General features: G+C 36.9%; 1 protein-coding gene across 5 annotated transcripts in view; it reads right to left on the minus strand.

Moving 5' to 3' along the window:
- Positions 1–23412, minus strand: part of GNB1 (G protein subunit beta 1) — a 40291-nt gene that overhangs the window by 10313 nt on the left and 6566 nt on the right. For 3 of the 5 annotated variants that reach the window (XM_068414680.1, XM_068414675.1, XM_068414678.1), the window contains exons 2-5: positions 10127–10178; positions 2890–2997; positions 2202–2240; positions 515–621 (exon numbers count right to left, since the gene is read on the minus strand). In XM_068414680.1, the coding sequence (XP_068270781.1) occupies positions 515–621; positions 2202–2240; positions 2890–2946 (203 nt within the window). In that variant the 5' untranslated portion in view covers positions 2947–2997; positions 10127–10178. Of the gene's footprint in view, positions 1–514; positions 622–2201; positions 2241–2889; positions 2998–10126; positions 10179–11611; positions 11675–23412 lie in introns of all 5 variants that reach the window. The other 2 variants (XM_068414676.1, XM_068414677.1) reach the window with 1 other exon arrangement.

A 23412-nucleotide genomic window follows, 5' to 3' on the forward strand; every position in this document is an offset into this window, starting at 1 on the left:
ATGATGCACCTAATTCATTGTTCAGAGCTTTACCTGCTTTTAGTGCGTTTAAAGATAGATCATGTACACTGACATGAAAAAATCTGTATAGTCTCCACCTTTTCTAAGTCACTTCGGACAAAACACTCCAATATGGTATTCAAATTTGTTCTCTGCATCTTCTTCTGACCATTTCCAAGCTGAACAATACAGTGCCATCATTTAAGGAAAAAAGACAACTGATAATGAAACCTACTCTATCTCGACAGTTCCTCAGAATTCACATGGTACAACTACTTTTTTCAGGCAAGTAGATGAACACTGGTATTTTGGCACCAAATTTAATTTGGATGACAAAAACATGGACATTAGGAGGAAAAAAGTGATATTAAGCGCTTCTGAATTCTCTTGGTTACCTGAGTTCTCTTGGAATTAGTGGTTCCTAGGGGTAGGAACGGGAAAATAAGTCCTGTACACTCAACTTTCCAAAGAACAGTGAAGCCAAGTGATCCAATTTTGTATCACCAGCACCCACCTGGAATCAGTCCCCCAGTGCATTGCATAAATTTTAGCCAGGTGTCCCCGGAGTGTTCTTCTAGTGCGCATTTGAATTCTCCCCACTGGGTCAATATTGGCTGTGATCTGAAACAGGAACGGTGTCATACACTGACTTTTTCGCTTCATAGTTCCAGAAGTAACACGTCATACACAATTATATTTAAATGAGCATTCCAATGCAGACCAAAGTAAGTTCCACATTTTGAATATTGTCTGCATTTTTTTAAATTGCCTAATCAAAAGTTACTTCATTTTACATTATGGAAAAGGCATTAAACATGTCTCTACTTTTAAAAGATAAAAGAATAATTTGCTTTCAGATCGAAATGGCTTTCTCTTCCAAGTATAGGATTATTAAATTCATAGTATTCCTGATTTATTTAACTTCTTGAAGATAAAAGTAGTCTTTGGAATAAGTGAATTGCAAAGTGAGGAAGTAATCACTTTAGCTGTCCTTATATTGTTAAATTAATAAAGTCCTCCAGTCTGGAGAGAAGTACCAGTTTAAAAAAAAAAAAAAAAAAAAAACCAAAACAGCACAACGCATTTCCAGTACTGCAAGTAGTACACATCACAACAAATCCAAGAGTTTGTAAGTTTATTTTATGGACAATGTCTGCATACTTCTCATGTCTCCATATTACAAAATCCTTTAGCCAGTGCATTTGAGCAAAGACCTCTGCTTCTTTTCAAAGGCTATCAACACAGCTTAGGACTCAGATGGACAGATAAGAATGTTTCCCTGACATAAAATTCCTTTCATGGTGGACAGCTCTTGTGTTAATTAATACTGAAGCTTTCCCCCACCTCCATACTTTCCCCCTGGAAAATCCTTAACATTGTGCCTCACATAAAATAAAATCACAGGATGTGCACACTCAAATAGTAGTGTTACCTTTTTTTTTTACTTGATATTTTAGAGACATTTTAAATTAAAAAACTGTCATCAATCACTTCTGTACCCACTATCTTAAATCAGACACACAGGTTTAATAGTCAACATTCAAGCAAATGGACTAAAGTAGGTGACAAGAGTAAACTGATCCATGATATATCTAGAAAAAAAAAGCAAAGGTTTGCCACCTCTTCCAATGCCATAATAATCTGTTTCAGTCTAAATTCCTACCAGACTTCTAGAAAAAACCCACTGTATCTCCACGAGATGTACTACAGAGTACAGATTTCCCTTTCCCCAAGTTAATGTTAACTGAAGCCAAGTGAATGGGATCCAAATGTGCCAGTACAGCAAGATGCAAAGGTATTAGCTCAGGTTCAGAAGAAGTTCAGACATAAGTGCAGTATCGTGTGGAAACTAGTAAGCAGGTTAACCTCAGCAGGTCTCATGGTTCAGATTATCATGGGAATGCAACTGTACTACTACCACATACGTAGCAGAACACTGGGCCTCCCCTGCATTATTTTCCATTAAGCAGTAGAGATGTGTCCTGGGTCACTTCTTAAAGAAAATACTGCTCAAGGCTACTGCTCTCCGAAATTGGACAAACATAAAGAACATACTTATTTCTGGAAGAAACCACCTAAAGGCAAAATTAAAAAATTGATAAAGGAGGAAAAAAAAAAGATTCACTTGCACTTACACAGTTATTTTCTTTTTGTAAAGGAGACAAATTTTCATAATTCATGATAAACTCTTAAATGCTTACCTGAGCCAGGGTGGCATCCGCACATGCTTTCCTAGCATCCTGCAACAGAAGAAAGTTAGAGAAGTCGGAAGGAGTTCTGTACATTTCTTATCTCTGTTTTGTCAAGTTGATCAAGCACCCTCAAAGTTCAGAAAGCATTTCTGCTTGTCATCCAGAGAGGACCCATCCTAACTGCAGCATGAACCTAATATGCTGTCTGTTGTAAAAACACACTGAGCATTTAGCTTCGAAATTTTCTTCTTCTTTTGAGAGAAAGGTAACATGATTTTCACCACCAGGACAGTCAAGCCATGGAACTGCTTGTCCAGACAGGCTGTGCAGTCTCCATCCTTGGAGGTTTTCAAGACCTAACTGGACAAAGCCCTGAATAACCTTATAGCTAACCTTATTTTAAGCAGGAGGTTGCTTAATATTGGTTATGGTCTGGCTCAGAAAACACTCATTTTGAACCAATGCATTTTGTGCATTATTTGTGTAACTATTATTTTCTAAGCAATATTAGAGACCAAAAAGTAATTTCTTAAAGCAGTTACATGTGCTCTCCCTTTCTAAATATCCACGACAAATTTTGACATTGTGAAAACATTTAACTTAAAGCATCATTTCTTTCCATCTCTGTTCTCCTCTAGACTCACAAATGACCATTCATCTGTACTGTGGCTCCAAGATCCACTGATACAATACATACTCTGATCTGGTTTTTCAGTTGCTCAGCCTCCTGGCGTAACTGGTCAAGCTCACTCATTTTCCTGTGCTAAAGGTGTGCTTCGCTGCCACCTCTGAAACAACCAGAAATCTGAAAGACAGGGGATAATAATGAGAATTAGTAGAAGCCATAGCTTGAAATTACTAGAGTAGACAAGTCCTTTCAACCATCTCACACAGCACTTGAAAAAAAGGCAAATTGGTTTATAAGTACTGGAATACAGGTGAAAATATTCCACTGAAATCTCTTCAGAATAAGGTGTTACCACACATGTGCTTAGCTTTTTTCCAGCCACAGTAAATAAAATATAATTTAGACTTTTCCTCCAGGTGTCTCTTTTGCATTTTTTTCATTAGTGTTTTTCTGATTCAGTTTTGTACAAACTCAAATTTCCCAAGAGTGAACCAGCAGAGAACACTAACATGCACACTAACTGACTTTCATGTTAGACATGAAAGTCAGAACTTCTCTGTAGGTCTTAGAATACAGTAAGGAATCCTCCTATCACAGAATAAGCACCTTAAGTGCTTACAGACTGACACAAGCACTTGCAAAATGCTGTAGAAAGACTTATTCTGAACGCTATCTGTAATACAGCAGTTATGAGAAATGCTGTTCTGATATCTGGATAAAAGGAGATCACTCACAAATGTTGTTCAGGATTTTACTTGTTAATTGCTGAAATGTGTCCCTGAGATTTCCACAATGGATTCTAACATTAGCATGTTGTCAGAATAAAACTAGTATTTCTTGAATGTTAGGTTGAGGGGAGGAGTTTGAGAGACCGCTGCCAACAGACATTTTCCCCCTCTAAGACGCTATTTTCCTAGCATCAATAAGCACTAAATTACTAACAGATATCCCTCTGTCTGCTGTACTCTGTAGCCATCAAGATAGATGCTCGATAAAACATAACTGCCACTGAACACCCTCAAGTGTTGCCTATAGAGTTCCTCAACTATTAGACTGTTTTCCAGTATAATAAGCATATACATATTTTCCATTAAGCACACAACTTATCTTTAAAAGTCACTGTTCCAGAAACACATTGTTGGCATTTTCACTTGCATTCTACACCTAAAACTCAGCTGTTCTTAAACTTTGTTTTAAAAATCTCTGCAGCTTGATACCAATATAAGATGCTGAAGAAACGTGCTGATGAAGTTTATCTTTTACTGCACAACTAAATAATTGGTTCAATTTTCAAATGCTACATATAGGACCTGGAGTTTATAAATAAACACTGGCAGTGTGTTTTTAGAACATTTTATTAGCCAGAACTGACCCTTTACTATTAAATAAAGCAAATGCTTTGCCAGCATCTTTACATATTACTCTGTTAAGATTTAATCAGCTTATTTATCTTTGCAAGCATGCAGGTTTTGTTTTTTTCCTAAAGCCCTTCCCAAGGAGAAAGATGAGGATAACTTCCAAATTTTTATCCAGTCACAGTAACAGAAAACATATCGTGAAGGCAAATTAAAGCAGTAAACATCACTGTTGAAAGAAAAGGAGTTTCAAAAGAGTTAAGACTTTTAACATGCCCTAAACATTGCTGTTCCACATAACTGGACTTATCTCAGAGCTCTCTTCATAGCAGCTAGTATTCCAAACCAAGGACCTCAAGGAACAAGTGTCAGATCTTGTCATAGCATCATTTATAAATTTATACTCTTCTCTGAAACCCACAATATTTTCAAAAAGGAATTTTAGTTTGCTTGTCTCAAAACCTCCATTCACACAACTTCAAAGCCCTTTCACTTTATTGTGAAACTAGGTCTCCTCTTTCTCTCTTCTGGTTCCAGGGTCATCTTTAAGCCCCTTTAAAACTGCTTATTCAGCTTAGTCCAAGATCCAGTTAAGACAAAACCCATCAAGAGTGTTTTATGATCCTATAACCACCTTCTTTTCTTCTGAACGCTCTTTTGTTTCTCAAGATGTTTTGTTCATTCTACTTTTAAAACAAAATACTCTGTGGTTGGGTCTTGACAGTTTTTAGCATGCAGTCATCACTGACTACAGCTCCTGAATAGTTCACAGACATTGTGAAATAGTGTGTACTACTCTTGTCATAAAGCAATTAAGAAACTCTAAAGACTGTTCTTAAGAATAAACTGCAAATTTTAGCTTTTTGATATCCGGTCCTATTTCTGCCATTCTCAAAGTTAATACATAAGCCCATTTCCCACTAAGCAAATACCAGCTTCTCCAGGCAGAGCACAAAGAATTTAGAGATGGTATCATTCCTATTTCAGAAAAAGAAATTATGATCCAAAACGTAAGCGTTCTGGCTCAAGGTCATAGTAACTCAACGATGGGAATAAGATAAAGATTTAGGACACCAGAATTCCAGCTGCAGACTTACAGGTAACTACATTGAAGATTTACATGCAGCTTTGGTTAAAAACACAATAAGATGAATAATCTAATGTCAGTCAAAGCAGATATGTTCTCCTGTAACATACAGCTTAAAATAGTGCCAATTTATTTCTGCACTATGCAATAGAATTCTCTCGCATTTAAATGAAACAAAACTTCTTTGTATGGAACAGGAAGAGGCCTAAGGAGATGAACTCTAGTCCTAGGAAAAAAGTCATATTGAGAAAGTTCACTTCACAGAAACTGAACCCTATAGTTTCATTCTGGATTATTTGCATACACCGAGTTTAAAACAAATCATACAAGCTTATTTCATGCATGTGCCTTATTGCTTAATATAGTGTGCATCGAAGGGTACCACTGCAAAGGACAAAGGCAGATGAAGCAGCCCAACAGTGTCGGGTGTCTTCTGCAGTAACACAGAAGCAATAACATTGATACAGCCAAAAAAGAAGATGAAGGGACATAAGTCACATATCCCAGCTGGTGGGATATCACAGCTTAACTAGCACGTACATGTCTGTCTTCACACAAATAAAACCTCCATTACGCTTTGAAAGGCCTAGCATAGTAACGATACATATACTTCTGTTGTGGAAGAAACTCTCACGTCAAATTCAAGACAGTATGCTGCCACAGCACTTTGCCTCCATTCTCTTCCAAGTCCTACTTTACAACCCAAACTCCTTCACAATCTCTAAGAATTAACTAAACACACAAACAGAACCCAACCTTAAGAGTAATTTCATAAATGCACGTTATCATACAGTTAGTCAGACATGCATATACACAGCCTGCCCTGCCTAAAATGCTTTATTTGTGAACTCCACATCAAGACAATCACTCACTAATGTTTTAAGGAAAGCTTCTTTTTAATGAACAACTCCAAAATGGTTTACCAACACTACAGAAACCTTTACACCCGCATGCAAGATACCATCTTCATTATCACATGCAGCGAGGAGTTTAAGGAACTTAACAACTACTATTGTTAAAGCAGCTTCTATGGTTCTTGACCTTCAGTCACTTGCTAGGCAGGACTCAGGTCTTTCCCATCTGTAATATATCCACAAGATAAGTTCGTATCTTGAAGTTAGATACACGTTTAGAGTTACAAGTTAGCTCTTATGCATTACAAGCAGCTCCAAACTCTGAACTGCATTTCTGACAGCATCCACAGGAATTGTTTAAACCAGATTTCCACATTCCCTTTGTAGTCTTTGTTGTTTCAACATCAACAGGAAGTTCTAATTCTTGCCAACATGACTGAACTCACCAACACTCAGGAAATGACAACCCTAATGAAGCCAAGGGCATTAAAATACAGGAGTTCTCTGAAGCAGACTGTAAAATTTATGGGACAACCAGCCAACCAACTTGGCTATTCCTCTATTTGTTTTAAACTAAGTCTTAGGCAATTAAATTTATGGCAGAAATACGAGATCCATGGGGGAAAAAAAAAAAAGGATTCTATCCTCTTGTGTACTTTTCAGCTATACTGTAAATCAGTAGAGCTTACTAGTATCTAGCATTTAAGAAAAAAAAAATTTTAAAGGAAAACCTTTTTATCTATTCTCATTCTTGATATACGGGAAATTTTTATACAGATTTATTCATATTACAGACAGAAGTAACAAGCAGAGACTCTTCATTATATTATCTATGCTCATCACAAACTAGCACAACTGAATATCATGAAATAATATATTTTTGTTTCTTGGCATATTCTAAAGGCATTTAACCTCATTTTAAAAGAAGGTTTCTAGGAGAAACTGTAAGCTTGATATGGATGATACTTCTATTTCTGGGGTTTTGAAAGAAGATACTAAATTTCTAAATCAAGCAAACCTCATGCAAAAAGTCACTACTCAAGTTCCACACTCCTTTTTTCCAAATTATCACCATAGCTGTGAAGAAATAGGTAGCAGCCAAACTCATGCTTACCTCACTTTCTTTTGAATATGTTACTGTGTTCTTGAAGGCAGGCTTCTCAAGAATAACACATTCACTTTGCTGAACTCGCTCAAGACCTTTCCAGAGGCTGAAGTGCTTAAGTGTCTCTGCTCTAAGCCTAATTCCCCCTAATCTTGTTGACAAGTGTACCTTGTAGATAAGTCTCTTCTTGCTAGGGACAACAATATGCATACTTGCAAGGTAGTTTACTATTCTTCACTACTCCAAATGACCCAAGTCTCTAATCTCTTCTTACAAGTTACCCAAAGAAGAATCACTTTGTTCCTCTGTTTCCCACATAGGAAAATCAAGTATTAACTTATCCTAACTTGTTACTTTCCATACATGATAAAGCTTCACAATTCAACCATGTCAAAAGGATTTATCACATCACTCATCTCAAAGTACAGCTTCTGGGTTTGTTTTCCTCTAAGCTACATGAGCTATATTCCTATGTAAGAGGAAAGTTACATATGTCCAGGCAGTCAATTGTATGGTGAACGACTCTGCACAGAATCTTTGAACTGAATCAAAAGCCTTATGAAATCTATAAAACTTCCACATACTTCCTGCAAATGGAGCTACACTTGGGATCCTAGTACAATAATTCTAATTAAAGGTAAAGCTCACTACTCAGAAAACAGGGACAGAACAATTTAAAGGCTAAGGAGGAACACAAATTCTCTCATTTCAATGTCCTTTCCAGACCTCAAGCTGTTCATCCAATTAAGTCCAGTTACTGAAGCCAAGGTATCATTAATACCACCACATTTATATGTAGACTGATGCTTGCCTACATTATAAGAGAAACGGGAAGAGCTGAATACAACACATCCAGACATATATTCTTGGGTTAAATATGATTCCTCTCTAAAACTACTTGGTAACAGCGATGAGGCAATGCTTACTAAACACTTTGTTATGTCCTCTTCTCACACCATTCCTATAAAAAAAGAATAAAAAAGGATGGAGTCTTCCATCCTTTCCTAAATAGCACGTCCTGTGAATCTCTACAGATTAGAAGAACACAGATTTGAAATCACAGTTATCATTAAGTCAGATATTTAGAACTTCTATCCCTTGATGGCCAAACTTTGTTTGCTACGAGGTATTTTTACTACACATTACTACTACCGACAAGTAAAGTAATCCCACCAAGCCATTGTTGATGCAAATTCTGGTAACACAGAGGCTTTAAACTTATATTGTTAGAGTATCACCCAAGTACAGAAATTTCATAAGAAGGTTAGGCAAATCACCTTTCTCCCAAATGAACAGGCTGGCTGGTATTTTTTCCTCAACATCTTTCCTGCTAATACACATCACTCCAGTGTGTACGAAACAGCCAGAAGAAAAGCAAAACACATCATTTGGCAAAACAGAGCCAGAACTTTACAGCCTTAATAATGAGTTCATGTTATGCCTACCAGACAGTCTCATAGCAGGTCATCTGATTAAATGAAGCTGTGCTAATCTGTTAGATACCACGAATCCTATTAGCAACATGCACAGCAGCTTGTACATTTTCACAATGACAAAGGAATTATATACAATTCACTGTTAGTTTCAATGTTTTGACATCATATTGGCTTTGAAAAGCTGAGGGCTTTTTTTGTTATGTAATCAGAAGTATATATTGATTCCTATTTGACTTTTATTCAATAGAAAACACAGTAAGAAAGATCAGAATTGCTTGTGGAAAAGATCTGAGGTGTTGTCTCTCTCATTTACATGATCTAAAATAGAAGACAAAAAAATTCAGGGGTGCCTTCTGATCCTGGAGTACACACATCTCCAGATACAGTGATAACAAAAAAAATGTATAGATAATTTTAGAGGTTAGAAAACATAGAAAAGGTATACAGGAACACAACATAAGAAATATACGGAATCACACAAGCTTCTGTGATACAAACTTTATTTGAAGGGGGGAAAAAAAAAAAACCAAACCTGTAGAACATGCACTGAATAGCTCAAAAACATTGGCTTAATACCCAGCACTGGTTAAAACAAAACATTATGTAGAAATTAGGACAGAAAATATTGAAAATATCATAATGTCACTGAGTAAAAGCAACTGTTTGTCTACACTGGGAACACAGTGTTCAGTTTAAGTTTCTGCTCCTCCAAAAAAGAACACTGGAGGTGTCTGGGGTTGACCAAGGCAACTAATTAGAGAACATCTCAGAAGACAGGTTTAGAGAAAGGGATAGGGCTGGCTTGCTGCTTGCTTTTTGAAAAACAGGTAAATATCTAGTAATTGAAAGTAACTAATTTAACTGAGGAAATATCTTCTACACAACACATGGCTAACTAGTAACGTTCCTCACAGACTAAGGGGCTTCACAAGAGGCAGAAACATTTGAAGTTATAGTCTGGAAGGTAATGAAGGTTTCACTGTTCTAAGAATATCAGTAATAATTATGATTACACAGAATATAAACTCTGAAACTTTTAGGTTCTGTTTAAATAATACTGACACATTGGAAAGAACATTCTGACAAGAGCCACTCTGCTCAAGAAAAATTTGGCCTTCTTTTGTCAAACATGGCGGATAAGTCATTTTTCATTCATGAGAGAATAACTATTCTCATCATTTTCTTTATTACAGTTCCCTGCCCCACTGAGATGAAACAGTTTCATCTATGGTCTCCCTCAGCTTTGCCAGTTCCATTTCTGAAAGAAGGCAGGCACTAACATCTATTATTTAGCAGGTTTCCTGGCCATTTTAAAATCCTTCCTGTTGACATAAGAATACACATGCTAAAGTACAAAACAGGTACTTTAGGCTTGCACAGATTAAGAGCTAAAAACCTGAAGTCAGCCACTTTTAAAAAATAGTGTTTCTCAAGCACTAGAAAAAAAATGACTTTGTTTCTCTACTTACATTTTCTCTCACTACAGTAGAAAGCCAACTTCTGCTGTCAAACATGTAAATTCTGGGGGAAAAAAACAAACACAGAATTAGTACAATTATCAAGAAATAACACCAGTTTTCAACAAATCTAGCAGAAATTAAAATACTATCAAAGCACAGACTATTATTTGTTAGCTAACTTAAACAGTCAGCTTGTCTTCATGAAGGCAATGAGCATTGCTTTAGTAACACTAACATAACCAAAAGACTTGCTCATGTCAAGAAGCTTTTAACATTCTTTTTCCAAGAAAACTCTTGCAATCCTCAGATCATTAATTCTCTTCCCCTAGTAATACAGAAGTCCATACTATTAGAGAGTTTAGGATTGTAGCAAAACATTGTCTCACTCATACCAGACTGTAATTTTCACTGCACTGCAAAGTGCCCCCCCCAAATCTGCATTTTCAAAGCACTGAAATTATTTCTGCTCAATACTGTTCCTGAGGTATGCTTGCTTTCTAAGCACAGTTCAATACCAACGTATCTATTTTATCAAAAAAAGTTACATAAACCTTCTACTAATGAGCTCCAGTGAGAGCACAACACTCTTCTAGAAAGGTTATGACTTCTAATAACTAAAGATATTAAGTAAAAAAGTAAAAATTGACACATTAAGTAACACACACTTGCAGTCTGGAAGACTAATGATTTAACATACACCTTGGCTTTGTAGCAAGGTAATAAAAAATTCTTGTAAGAAATTTCAGAATAATTTTTTCCTCTGGCAGGACAAAGTAATAATTATAGTTCACTCCAAGATTTGAAACATTGACAACCGCTTATACACTCGAAACATCTGCAATCTGTCTGTATCACACAGCAAGACAAGGGCTATGGACGATGTCAATGGACACCTGAGTGTACATCTTCAAAGCCTCTGCATCAGGACAGTGGAAGATTATTCTAAGCACAAAGCAAGAATGTACTGAAGCAAAATAATCTTAAATCAGAAAGCCAGTCTACATCTTCGTATACGAAATGCTTACATGTAATGCATCTTTCTGATTTTACAGTTCACTATTAGCTGGAAAATTTACAGACCACTTCAGTGTCTGGTATGGAGGTTAAGCTACTTAGGATATGGGTCATCCTCATCCAAGCTCATTTATAGATGAACAGATTAATACTGTGATTATGAAACCATCACAGTGTAAGCAGTTTTGTTTGTTACTGCCAGAACAACACACTTTTAGACATAAAACAGTAATTCACACTTAGAGGCCAAACTCCATCCCCGCTCAAAGACACAAACACGACATGACCATTTTAAGTTCTGAAAAAAGATCAACCACATTCAACTTTCAGAAGTCTTGAGAGAAAAATTTGCCTACACTGCAGAGATAATGAAATCTAATGAAATTCTGAAAGAATTACCTGAAATGTAAACAAGTAAAATTATGCTGGAACACTAACAGCACACAGAAAATACACAATAGCAAAGGCCAAAACACACACCATTATTGTCCTGTGCTGCACCCTCATTAATGCAGGAGAGGTGTTGCAGATTTCATATGCCTTCTGCAAAAAAGAAAAACAAAAACAAAACAAAAAAGCTACTTTAACCAGCCTGCAAGAAGAATAAGGAAGCATAACAGCAAACTTTTCCACAAAGTTTAAGTTATTATTTAAACCAGGTTTAGTTTTCAGTTAGGTATGCTGAAAGCATCCTGTGATGCCTGCAGAATGCAATCCTGGCAACTGAAACACTTTCAATTCTACTTTAAAGATGGAGCTCATTTAAGAACAAAAGTAGACAAGCTACTTAAAAAAAAAAAGATCTGCATTGCCACAAGCTTCCATTTTTAGCTAAAATGTAGCCTGGTAAAAGCAACATGAAAATTACAGGCCAACTCATTCATCTCACCACAGTACTGGTTCAGCAAAGAAAGAGTTCTCGTAACCAGCTTCAGACACTCTGCCTTAATCAGCCCTTACAACCCTGCTTAGCTGAGAGCTTGAGGTTCTCAACATCAAGAACTGGGGTTTCTAAAACGGGAGAGAACAAAAAGTACCACAGAATACTTCAGGCATGGTTCAAGTGGTTAAACCATCATACCAAAGCACTTGGAGGTCAGCCAGCCCTACACATGGTTGGTGTACCCAGTGTACCCACGTTCCCACAACCTTCTGCTCTGAGCAAAGCACAGCACTTTGGACTAAAATACAATAGAGTAACTTCAGAAGGTAAAAGCATCATCATTTCTGGGTAAAGCTTCCCTACTACAGGTACTCACTAACTGCTGTCAGCCTAATATTCTTTTTCCTTCAAAGATACTGAAGTAGTTACACTGAGGTGACAAACGAACCTAAAAATTTATCTCAGCTTCAACATCCACCAGAATACAAGTCTTCACATGAAGACGACTCTTCTGCAGAAGAGATTACAATTTTTTTCACAAGGTTGGGGAATGGAGGGAAGAAAAGAGGGAAGAATGGAAGAAAATGGACTTTTAAGAGTAGAGAAAGCATTTAGAAGTATTTTACTTCAACATCATAGCACATCTGAACAACCCTCCAAAATTAAGCAACTTCCTAAGAAGATTAAACACATTCACTGTAGCCCTCTCCAAAGCCATTAGCTGTGTAAACACGTTTTTCTTCTTGATCTACGGATTCAATGAGAGACTTAAACCCCAAATATTCTGGATGTTAATTCCACCTGCACACCCTCTTAAGACCGCTTTACACATACATTGACTAGATGCCAATGCCAATATTTGAACTGCAGCAAAAGCATTCCAGCTTCTTAAAACACACCATCAAGTCACACATAACCTGACACGAGGCCAGGCACAGCGTGGCACACCAGACAAGGCACCTGCCCACCGAGGTTTGGCTCAGCCCCTGAGACAAGGTTGGACCAGGCTTCATAAGCAGCTGCCCCTGCTGCAGGGACATGGACAGAGCACAGGCAACACCAATTCCTCTTTAGCAGGGATCTCCAGCACAGCTGCCAGGGGGGTCCTACCCCAAGCCAGTCCCTAAGAGAGGCACAGCACTTCATGTTTTGGGAGTGCTGGCTGTCTGCAAGCTGAACATGAGCCAACAATGCTCCCTCGTGACAAAGACAGACAACAGCATCCAGCGCTGCACTGGGAAAAGCATTGCCAGCAGGTCAAGATCCTTCCCCTCTACTCAGCACTGGTGAGGCCACATCTGGAATGCTGGATCCAGTTCCAGGCTCTCCAGTACAGAAGAGACATGAAGCTACTGGAAAGTCCAGCAAAGGCCTTGAAGACGATTAAGGGACTGGAGCATCTCTCATATGAGGAGAGGCTGAGAGACATGTTCAGACTGAAGAAGGCTCAGATGGGGATTTTATCCATGTGGGCAGTCTGCTGCATACACATGTACTTTGAGTGGCTTTATCAATATAGTTTAAAATGCTTCAAGACTATTCTGTACTCAAAAAAACCCCAACCTATCCTCAGTTTGATGGTGTGGTCCTAACTATCAACATAAACAGTTCTATCAGACAGCTGGAAACTTGAAGGACGTTTTGATATCTGCATGTGTATGTGCTCCTCCAAGAGTTAATTCTAGTTCAGACTTTTCTTGTTGAGTACAGATCTGTATTCCAGAAAGCCTAGTCTTTGTTGTCACCTCCTACAAGAGCAGCTTTGAAGGACAGCTTATAGAAGTGTAACATAATAATTACAAATTCATAAATCTAAATATGCTCAAGTGAATGGATACAACCCCTTCTCATTTATTTGATGTCTTCTTTCCATGAATCACCTGCTGCGTCTGTAATTTCCAAGCACATAAGCTTTGAAAAGCAAGCAATACCTTACTAACAGGTTTGCAAAACAGATTACCCTAGTAAGGACAATGCTATATCGTCCAACTCCTTCGAAAACTTACTGAAAACACTTCTGTAGTCAAAGGCTAGCACGGCTGGACCATTTCTGTGGGAAGTATTGGCTGCATCTTGTGTTGAAGAATTGCCAAGTTACGAGCTGAAGCAGTCATTGGGCTCAGTAGACATTTTTCCATATATTAGTGTGAAGTACACATAAAACAAGCGCATATCAGGTTGATAAGTGTTAACGTTCATTATGCAACAATTACATTAGCTGGTTAAAGAGCTAACAAATTTCCATTTTCAATATAGCGTGCAAGTACAAAATAATAATTACACAAGCTAAAAATACCTGTAACTGAACGAACTGATTTCACAAATGCCTCATTATTACATATAGCTCAGTTCTTGAATTACAGGTCCCATTTTAACTAGGCAGCTTTCTACAAGGGTCACTGATGTTAATACTTAAGAGATTCTAAATACTTGCAAGATTCTAAAAAATTAGTTTTGTGTGTTTGCTCTGTCCAAAGACAAGTTTTTCTGGTAAATGAAATCCTTTCATTTTCCATGCACAAGATTTTGAGGCAAATACATTCAAGCTCTGCTCACGACTTGACAGTATAAAGTTGCAGCCCTATTAGGAACTATGATCTTTAAGATTACAAGTGACATGTCTCCTTTTTTCCTCCCCTCCCTTCCTATTTCTAGTAGTAGAAATCTGGAAATGCTTTCCTCCTGAATAAATATGTGCACTTTTCTAATCTGTTTGACATAACTAGAAGACTACATTAGGAAAAAAATTTTCTCATAGCTGCATAGAACAGAGGAAAATAGCTGGCTAAAGAATTAAGGTCAGTTCGAGGGTCCTTCCAAAGTTCTAGCTACATTCCTTCACCCTGTAACCTTATTCACACAAAACAGCACATACAACAGGAAAATCCAGGCATAACAGATCTACATGAAACAGCTTCTGACCAGTCAAAATGGCCTTCCATCAAACTGCCTTCAATTAAGCAGTGAGTATGAGAGTTTTAGCACTTCAGAAACACACAAACCAAAAAAAAAAAAACCACCAAACCCATACACCATACATAGCTGACAGTACCCAGAAAAAAAGAAAATAAAAATTAAGCTTTTATTTCAGAAAATTCAGGGGAGAAACCAGATACTACAAACTTTGCAAGACCTTGCAAAGCCTGAATTCAATAAGACAGTTTCACATTCAAAGTCCCAGATTTCAATTACTGTCTCAGAGAAACCCCACATTTTTGTCTCCTCCAAAAACATTACAGAATAATTCACAAAAAAAAAGTTAACTTCTAAGTGCAAATTTCTCACTATGCCAGAGGTTATTACCACACAGTAAAGCTGCACAACACCTACTGGAAAAATGACAAAACTCTGGCTATATCTGTTTTGTATAATCCATCAGCTTTTGCTTGCACGGCTAGATTTTCTAAGACCTGAGGACTCACCACTCCCTACGTTTAACAAGTATTTGAAAATAAACCTTTTGGATAGTTTACCACTTTCTCAAAATAGAACACTAATCAGCAGACAACAATGCTTAAGATCATGGCAGGGACACATGTTTGCAATAAACAGCTCTGTAGCCAAGTGGCCTGTCTCCTTCTGCCACCAACAGTGAACAAGCTCAAGCTGTCTTCATGGAAGGCAGCATCCCTATGTTGCCAAAATACTCACATTTCCTGATGCTAATCCCTTGACCTACATTTAAAAAAAAAAATCATACTGATGCAATATTTAAGCATAAAAATCTGGACTATAACAGGTCACTTCATTAATCCTTTCTAAATGCATCCACAAGCTATGTGCATTATTAAAAAAAAAACCCTCAATTCTAGGTACAGCAGAGAATTTATGTAAAAAATAAAAGAACTGGTTATTACAAGTTTAACAGAAACCTAAAGCCAAATGCTTAAAATCACACTTTTTAAAAAAAAGAAGGCTTCGGAGATCTTTGAAGTAGTTCACAAATATTAGTAACTATTGCTACTTTAGCAACCCAAGTCAAAAGATTTCCTAACTACATCTCTTCTTTTCTACCTTGCTCTGAAAAAAAATCACATTTAAGAGCATTCAAACACTTCCTGATAAGTGGCGGGCATAGGAAGCTAACATAGTTTAAGGACAAAAATTACTGATATTTAGCATCAGTTTTCAACAAACTTTTATTTGTTAAGAATGTCAAAAGCCAATACTCTAGTTTTTATTCCTTTATTCAAAATTGTCTATATGCAATTACTCCTTCTGAAGAGCAACACATCTATCGATAAACTGCATCAATTTTATCAAACTGGTCAGTGATGTTTTCAGCTGTCTCCTTTCCTGATCTTACAATAATAAAAAAAAAACACACCAAAAAAACCACAGTAAGTCAGGAAAACTTACAACCTGCTCATGCATAAATTTCTAGCTACATTTATCAGAAAACTAAGTTCCTGGAAATTGTCACTTAATAAAGTATTCCCTTATCCAAAACCAAGCAGTTTTGTTGTCCCGTACTACTAGACATCTCCCTTCAGACTGAAAAACAAAACCCAGGCAGCATTGAAGGAGAATATATTACTATTAATTAACCAACACAGAAATGACTAAGCATTTATTACTAGATCCTTCTATCTGCAGAGCCTCACAGTAACTGAACAGTTGTTTCTTACTTCAACTGTCATCTTTCATTGTTTCCTTCAACTCTTTTGTCACTAACCTCCAGTTTTTACTGGCATTTTCACTTAATTTGTAAACTAACTAGAATCTGTTTACCTAAACAGGGCAGAGCACATGCACAATAGAGATATTGCAGTCCTACTTTAATACTAATGCCACTGACACACACAGTATTTCTCACTATTTAGAATTAATATTATTGCCATGAACAGGGAAGTAGCTACAAAGGTAAGAATATGTAACCAAATGCTGCTGGATCCAAACACCTTGGTAACACACAACTAACTATTCATGAGAGGCAGAAACAAAAACTAGGTTTTACAAGGCTAAAAAAAAAACCACAAAAACCCACCACTTCGTATTTTCACTGCAAGAGACAAATCAAAAAGGTTTTAGTTACTCTCTCAGGTCCACTAATACGAATCAACAAAACGAAATTCATTATTTCTTCTCCAGGGGACCTAAAGTAATGCCACAGTATCAGAATATTATCTTTTCAGAAAATGTGTAATCTCTCATCTAGATCAGCTGAATCTATAGGTGGCAGGTTTAGGGCAGTTCAGAATGCAAGCCATAAACAGGACATTTTCTCCTAGAAGCTAGAAGTGGGAGCATGCTGTTGTAGGACCACTTTACACATCATCCCAGTATGACAAATCAGTGACAGAATCACAACACAGCAAATGAAGACACATTACACACCTAAATACATATACTTGATTCTTTTTAGTAAAAGTCAACATTGGAAACACATTTATTCAGGTATCAAAACAAGTTTGTAATCCACAATTTAAGAATGTGCCTACAGTAATTTTCAATCCTATTAAGAAACATAATTCTCATCAATTCTCATGAAGCTTCCAAAGATAGTTTTTTAAAAGTCACTTTTGTGTATACCAATTTTCCAGCATGTTTTCAGTTTATTTTCTGTGATTTAAATATGTTCAAGAAGTCCTCAGGAAGACAGATGTATTTCACTATCATGATGATGTTCTGCTCAAGTTCTCCCCCGATTATTCACAGTAGGTGCTGAGGAGAGCACAGCATGTGGCTGGATAATGTTGCACTGAATTCACAAGCAAATAAACGGCTAGATGCAAAACCTGGCGCAGAGGTAGGTGATTACACCACCTCCTATTACCAAAATCCTGAAGATTACAATAAAATCCATCAAGTGGATCAACTGCCACTGTCTGGGGGTTAAAGTGTAAGAGAAGAACAAGTATTTTCCAAAAGCCTGAATGATATTTCTCTCGGCTTTGCTTGCCAACACATCTGTATTGGCATGATCTTCTCAACCTTGTTAAAAATAATATATTCTTTCAGATATTACCATTACAGTGACAGCAGTAGGTATATTAAGATCTTCACTACAATATTTATTACATTAGAGGAGGAAATGGCCTATGCAATCACTTACAATACAAAAAAACAGAAACAAAAATAGTAAAATTAGACATGAAAAATACTAATAAAAAAAATCAGTAAGACTGTGGTACATGCATAAGAACAGAAAATCAGTAGAAATTCCTATTATTGTATTTTGTATTTCCACAAATTTCAAGTATTTTATCAACAGAAGCTGAATCATCCATTTCATTCTACATATGCCAGCTAGTAAAGAGTCAACTGAGTCAAAGAATCAGCTGCTTCCTATTAACACCCTTTTATAAAATACAACTAACTTTCAGAATGCTACATTTAGCACTACTACTTTTTACATCCTCAAAAGTCAAACCATTTACAATTAGAAGAAATAGCCAATCAAATCAACATACCCTTATTCTTGAGCTAAGGGACATGTTTACAGATATAAGACGGTCTTTTATGGACAATTTTGCTTCTGAAAAGCATCCCCCTCATCCATCCACGTAGGCACAGACTGAGATACTCGCATGCCTACATGTCTCACTGCACTAAGGCTCTCAAAACCCTCATGAAAAACACATTATGTTTCCAGAAGCAGCAAGATAATTTATATTCTATCAAATCAGAATTGTGCTTTACCATACGGATCAAGAGTTCCACCCAAAATGCCTTTAATTTTCAGGATCAAATCCTGCAAGAGTATTATATGCACATAGCAGATAAAAGAATACTCAGTAGACATTAAAGTATGGCATGACTTCTCTAATCTTTTTACCCACAATAGACTGAGCAATACTTTGTTCTCTAGCCCTGCAATCAACATGACCCATCTTTAATCAAAGTGCAAGCAGTTCCATTAGTTTTGATGGCAACGATTTATACCCCCTAGAAGCCCATTGATTTCTCCCAGCAATTGCTGTATTTTGATATGTACTGTTGATAGAAAATAAGTTAAGGTCCAGAAGAACAGGAACAAGAAAAGCAAGGCTGACAGACTGAAATTGAGTAACACGGAGACCTTGAAGCCATTAGACTGACAAGTGGTGTTTGGGAACAGACAATGCAACAATGCTTAATGCTGATACCAAAGGTAAACTTCAAGTACAACTCAGGGACAGTGTGACAACAGAAAGCACAAAGGTACAACAGGAAATACTTGCTTTCACCCTTGGACCGTTCTTCTTTCCATAGTATTGCATTAACCCTCTTAAAACTTCTGGCATTAGTCTGTAAGTAGCAGTTGTATTCCTCTAGATAGTATGCATCTGGTTAGGTGATCAAAATAAAGAGGAAAATGTAATAAAAAGAAAACAAGTAAAGTACTACTAGAGTTAGGAGCCAGGGTGGGAATCAACTAAGAAAGACAAAAATGAAAACATCAGAAGACAATCCCTTCTATTTTAGGGAAAAAAAATATGTGCAAAGTGAAGTCAAAACAGCAAAGTCTGTTTAACAAAGCCAACAGCTGGTAAGATTAGCTGAAATCTGTAACTCTTAAGGTTCTGCACTGATTTCCTTGATCCTCTGCACACTCCCTTTATACAAGCACTGCTTCATGTTTATTTGGAACCCCTGAACACTCCTGTTGTGCAAAACTACGTGGGTTTTTGAGGAGAGGGTGGTTTTGAGTTTGTTTTTAAAACAGAAAACACACTAACTGCAATAGTCAATATATCACCTTGGTCCTTTAAAAATAGAAGGGGAGAGAGATTTGAAGACATGACACTTCTACCTTATACAGAATATTAAGGATTCTGACTTGGAAAAAGAAACAATTATTGTTGTTTCCAACTCCAGCTTCCACCTCAGCTTGCTTTTGTACGTTGCTTTGTCATCTGTAGGAGCCGAGCTGCTCATTAACTAGAAGCCGAACTCTCAGAGTTTTGCAGCACAGTGCTTGGTAATAAACTATTTGCCCCTCTTGGTTTCCTTAGCACGCTAAGCTGTGAAGTGGCAAGGTAGCTGCTGAACAGCAGATGTCTATGCCACCTTTTGTGACAGAGGGCAGCAATAACTGACTTCCCCAGAGCGAGCCCTTCTGAGTTTAATTCACAACAGCAAGGATATGGAACAAAAAAATGACTACAGGAGAAATCAGACTGAGAAATCAAACCCAAATGAATTAGATCCTGGATTGTCCATGGTGTGTATCCAGGTAAACAGGTAGTCACTGCTAGCTAGGTGACACAGCTTAACATCCCATCTTATCTCAAGAAAACCTGTTCAACTGCTTTATATTCGATCCCCAGGGTAGCACACAAAAAGTGGATTTTCCAATGCCTGGTTTAGTATGAGTTCCACCTTCTAATATGAATTAAATGGAAGAGAGAAGAGCCAGACTAGAAGTAAACGTGAAGATTACTAGGCATCTTCTCACATATAAGGACTTGCTTCAGATTTTCAAAATGTCTGGAAGAACTTCATCCTATTTTCAAAGTTTCTGAGTTTATAGTGGTTTAAAGATGTTTTCTCCTTTCCTTCAAGATACTGTGCTCCATTTGATTATAAGGATACAGTTTTCTCTTATTGATATCATTACATAATTGAATCTTGGATATCCTGAATTTCTAGTATGTCAAATTCAAGACCAATGAGAGACTTTGAATGATCAGGTACCTAAGCACTCACACCTGGGAACTACTGTGCCCAGATAGGAAAGCCCCAAATGCAGGTTCTGCACAAGTTCTGCTTCCCTCATATATCAGCAATGAATCTTTTTGTAGGGCAAACCGAAGTATTTCCTGAAATGCTGAAGCTTCACCTATTGTCTACAGGCACAAGAATAAAGGAAGAAAGCAAGTTGAACCAACCAATTTGACTTCACTGTCCAAAGTTTCTACGATATTTGAGTTTTCATACATGAAAAAAACACTTTCCCAACATCTCAAGCATCTATCTTTCTAGAGACTTTAAATGTGTTCAATTGTTCCTGTTCAGTATTATTTCATTTTCTTTAAGTATTATATAGTCTTTTAACCAAAGTACTGCATATTAACTTCTACAGTAAGTTTTCAGGCACTAGACAGATAATATCTGACAGTAGTGAACTTGTAGTGAAATCCAGGACTTAGTAACCTGAAGCACAATTAAATTGTCATAAGCATCAAGCAAACCGGTTTTGATCTTTGTACAGACAACACCTTTGTTAGACAGCAGTCTATCTTCAGTATTTCACCGCTTCACAAAGAACGTACAACAGGAATATCAAACTTATGTTCCAACAAAGAGAGGTCTTTAATTAGTACAGTATAATCTTATTTTGAGTACCAAGGGTTTCAGCAGACTATCACATCTACTTTGTTTTTCTAGACAAACAGAAAAAATTACCACCCCCCCCCTCCGAACCCATTTGTTAGGCTACCTGAAGAAAACAGTTTTGGGAACTAAACAGGAAAAATCCAAGAGGACCATAAATGAATTTCTTCTCAGTATCTTGAAGCGTGCATAGGCCTGCTGTGTTGAGCACTATGACTTCATTTACTGGAAACAAAACATATACTAAGTTTTGTACTATGCATTTATAACTCATGGTATTTTACATACTGAAACAGAAGTTTACCTTTTTTTTATTTTGAGATTCAAGCATTGCTATGTTCAACACAGACCTTGAACCACTTAGTGATAACTAAGATGTATCAGCTCAACAACTTCAATAAACTTAAATGGAACAGAACTTTACATACATGGCAAAACCAGACCTACTGCACTAGTTTGCACCACGAAGATCTTGCTAGAAAATATTAGTATTGTGCACATATCAAACTAAGAAACAAGTTTGGGGACTTGTAGTCAATGCTGTTTATGGAGTGAACATTTCTGCCTGGCCTTACAAATTTCACTACTGAAGATTACTAAGCATTAACTTTTAAGATCTCTGCATCAACAAAAAAAGCACAGTCATACCATCTTCTGTACGCTTTTAACCTTGGAGCTTTGACCCACCTCCTATCCCTCAATTGTTTCAGTAAATCCCTCAAATACCTCCAAACGGTTGGACTGAATACAAAGTGTTCCAGTTTCAAAAGGAAGTTCAATTTCTCTAATTCCAGAAGAAAGCCACATGCCCCACCAATTACTAAAAGGCAGCAAGACCTCAGGCAGTAGCTTACAAGGCACAACATCTGGACAGATATAAGCATACCACATAATCTCCAAAAACATTTGTAGGCTCAACAGCCTGCTCAGTAACCCTCAGCAAAAGAAGTCTGGTAAAATATACCCTGTGTTACCACTGATGACCCAAAGAGAAAGTCCTTACAGTACAGCATACACCGTTAATATTGGGCACATATATTTCAGTTTCCACAGAAGTTAAACTGCAGTTTTGAAGTGAACAATCAAAAATTGTTCTGTCAGAGCAGTGCTGGAAATTTGTTTCAACATTTCACAAAAATAAAACAAAACCCAGTGAGCTTGTCAAATAACTTCCTGGTTTTGCAAATAATTTTAGATAATCTCTATTTATTGAAGATTTCAACAAATCCTAAAATGTCAGAATGGACACAAAGCACATGTTACTGAACAGACTTCTAAGACAGTTCCCTAAATCTAGCCCAAGACAGGCAGGAAGGACAGAAAAGCACTAAGAAAATAAAGATATATAGAATTAACAGCTCACCTGCAATAGTTAAGCAGAAACTCTTTCTTTCTTGCAAAGAAAGAAAATAACTAGCATCAGCTGTTGTAATTAAGCCTACTGTAACGGAATTAAAAACAAGCCACAGAAGTTAAGGCATTGCTTTCCCGTCAGTGGTCAGTGATGTCACCTTCGTGGGCGTTTGCCTTTCTGAAAGTCATATAGAAAGCCTTGCAAAATTTCACATTTAGTCCCCCCATAGAGTGAGCTGAAAATAGCAACAAAAATCTTTTCATAGTTTTTAATATAGGACTGCATTACATAAAGCTACAAAAAAAAAATCTAATCTGTCTAATTACAGATAATTAATATTTTCTTTTTTGGGAGTGCTGGCAGGCATTATTGCAGTTTTCAAGAAGACATAAAAAATATTCTCATCTGAGAAAAACATGATAAACATAACTGGCAAGAAATTTTACGCAAACCTTCCTGTTTCTCAGACCAGTGTAGAAACACACAGAAAAAATATTTAACTGCCTACAATTAAATTAATCGTTATAACATATAGAAGGTATTTCTTTTCTACACATAGAACCTTTAGAAATCACAGTGATTTGACAGGCTGAAATTCTACTTAAATAAAAATATATATTTTTAATGAAGCAGTTTCATGCAAACTACTTATAGAAATTAACTACATTTCACATTAAAATGCAACTGGATTTTTAATCACCCTCTTTCCCTTCACTTTATTATCTGCTACTAATTTTTACCCTCATCAAGTTCTAAATACTATCTAATTTGAAGACAGCCTATCTT

Source organism: Nyctibius grandis, chromosome 17, assembly GCF_013368605.1.
Source record: "Nyctibius grandis isolate bNycGra1 chromosome 17, bNycGra1.pri, whole genome shotgun sequence".
NCBI lineage: Eukaryota > Metazoa > Chordata > Aves > Nyctibiiformes > Nyctibiidae > Nyctibius > Nyctibius grandis.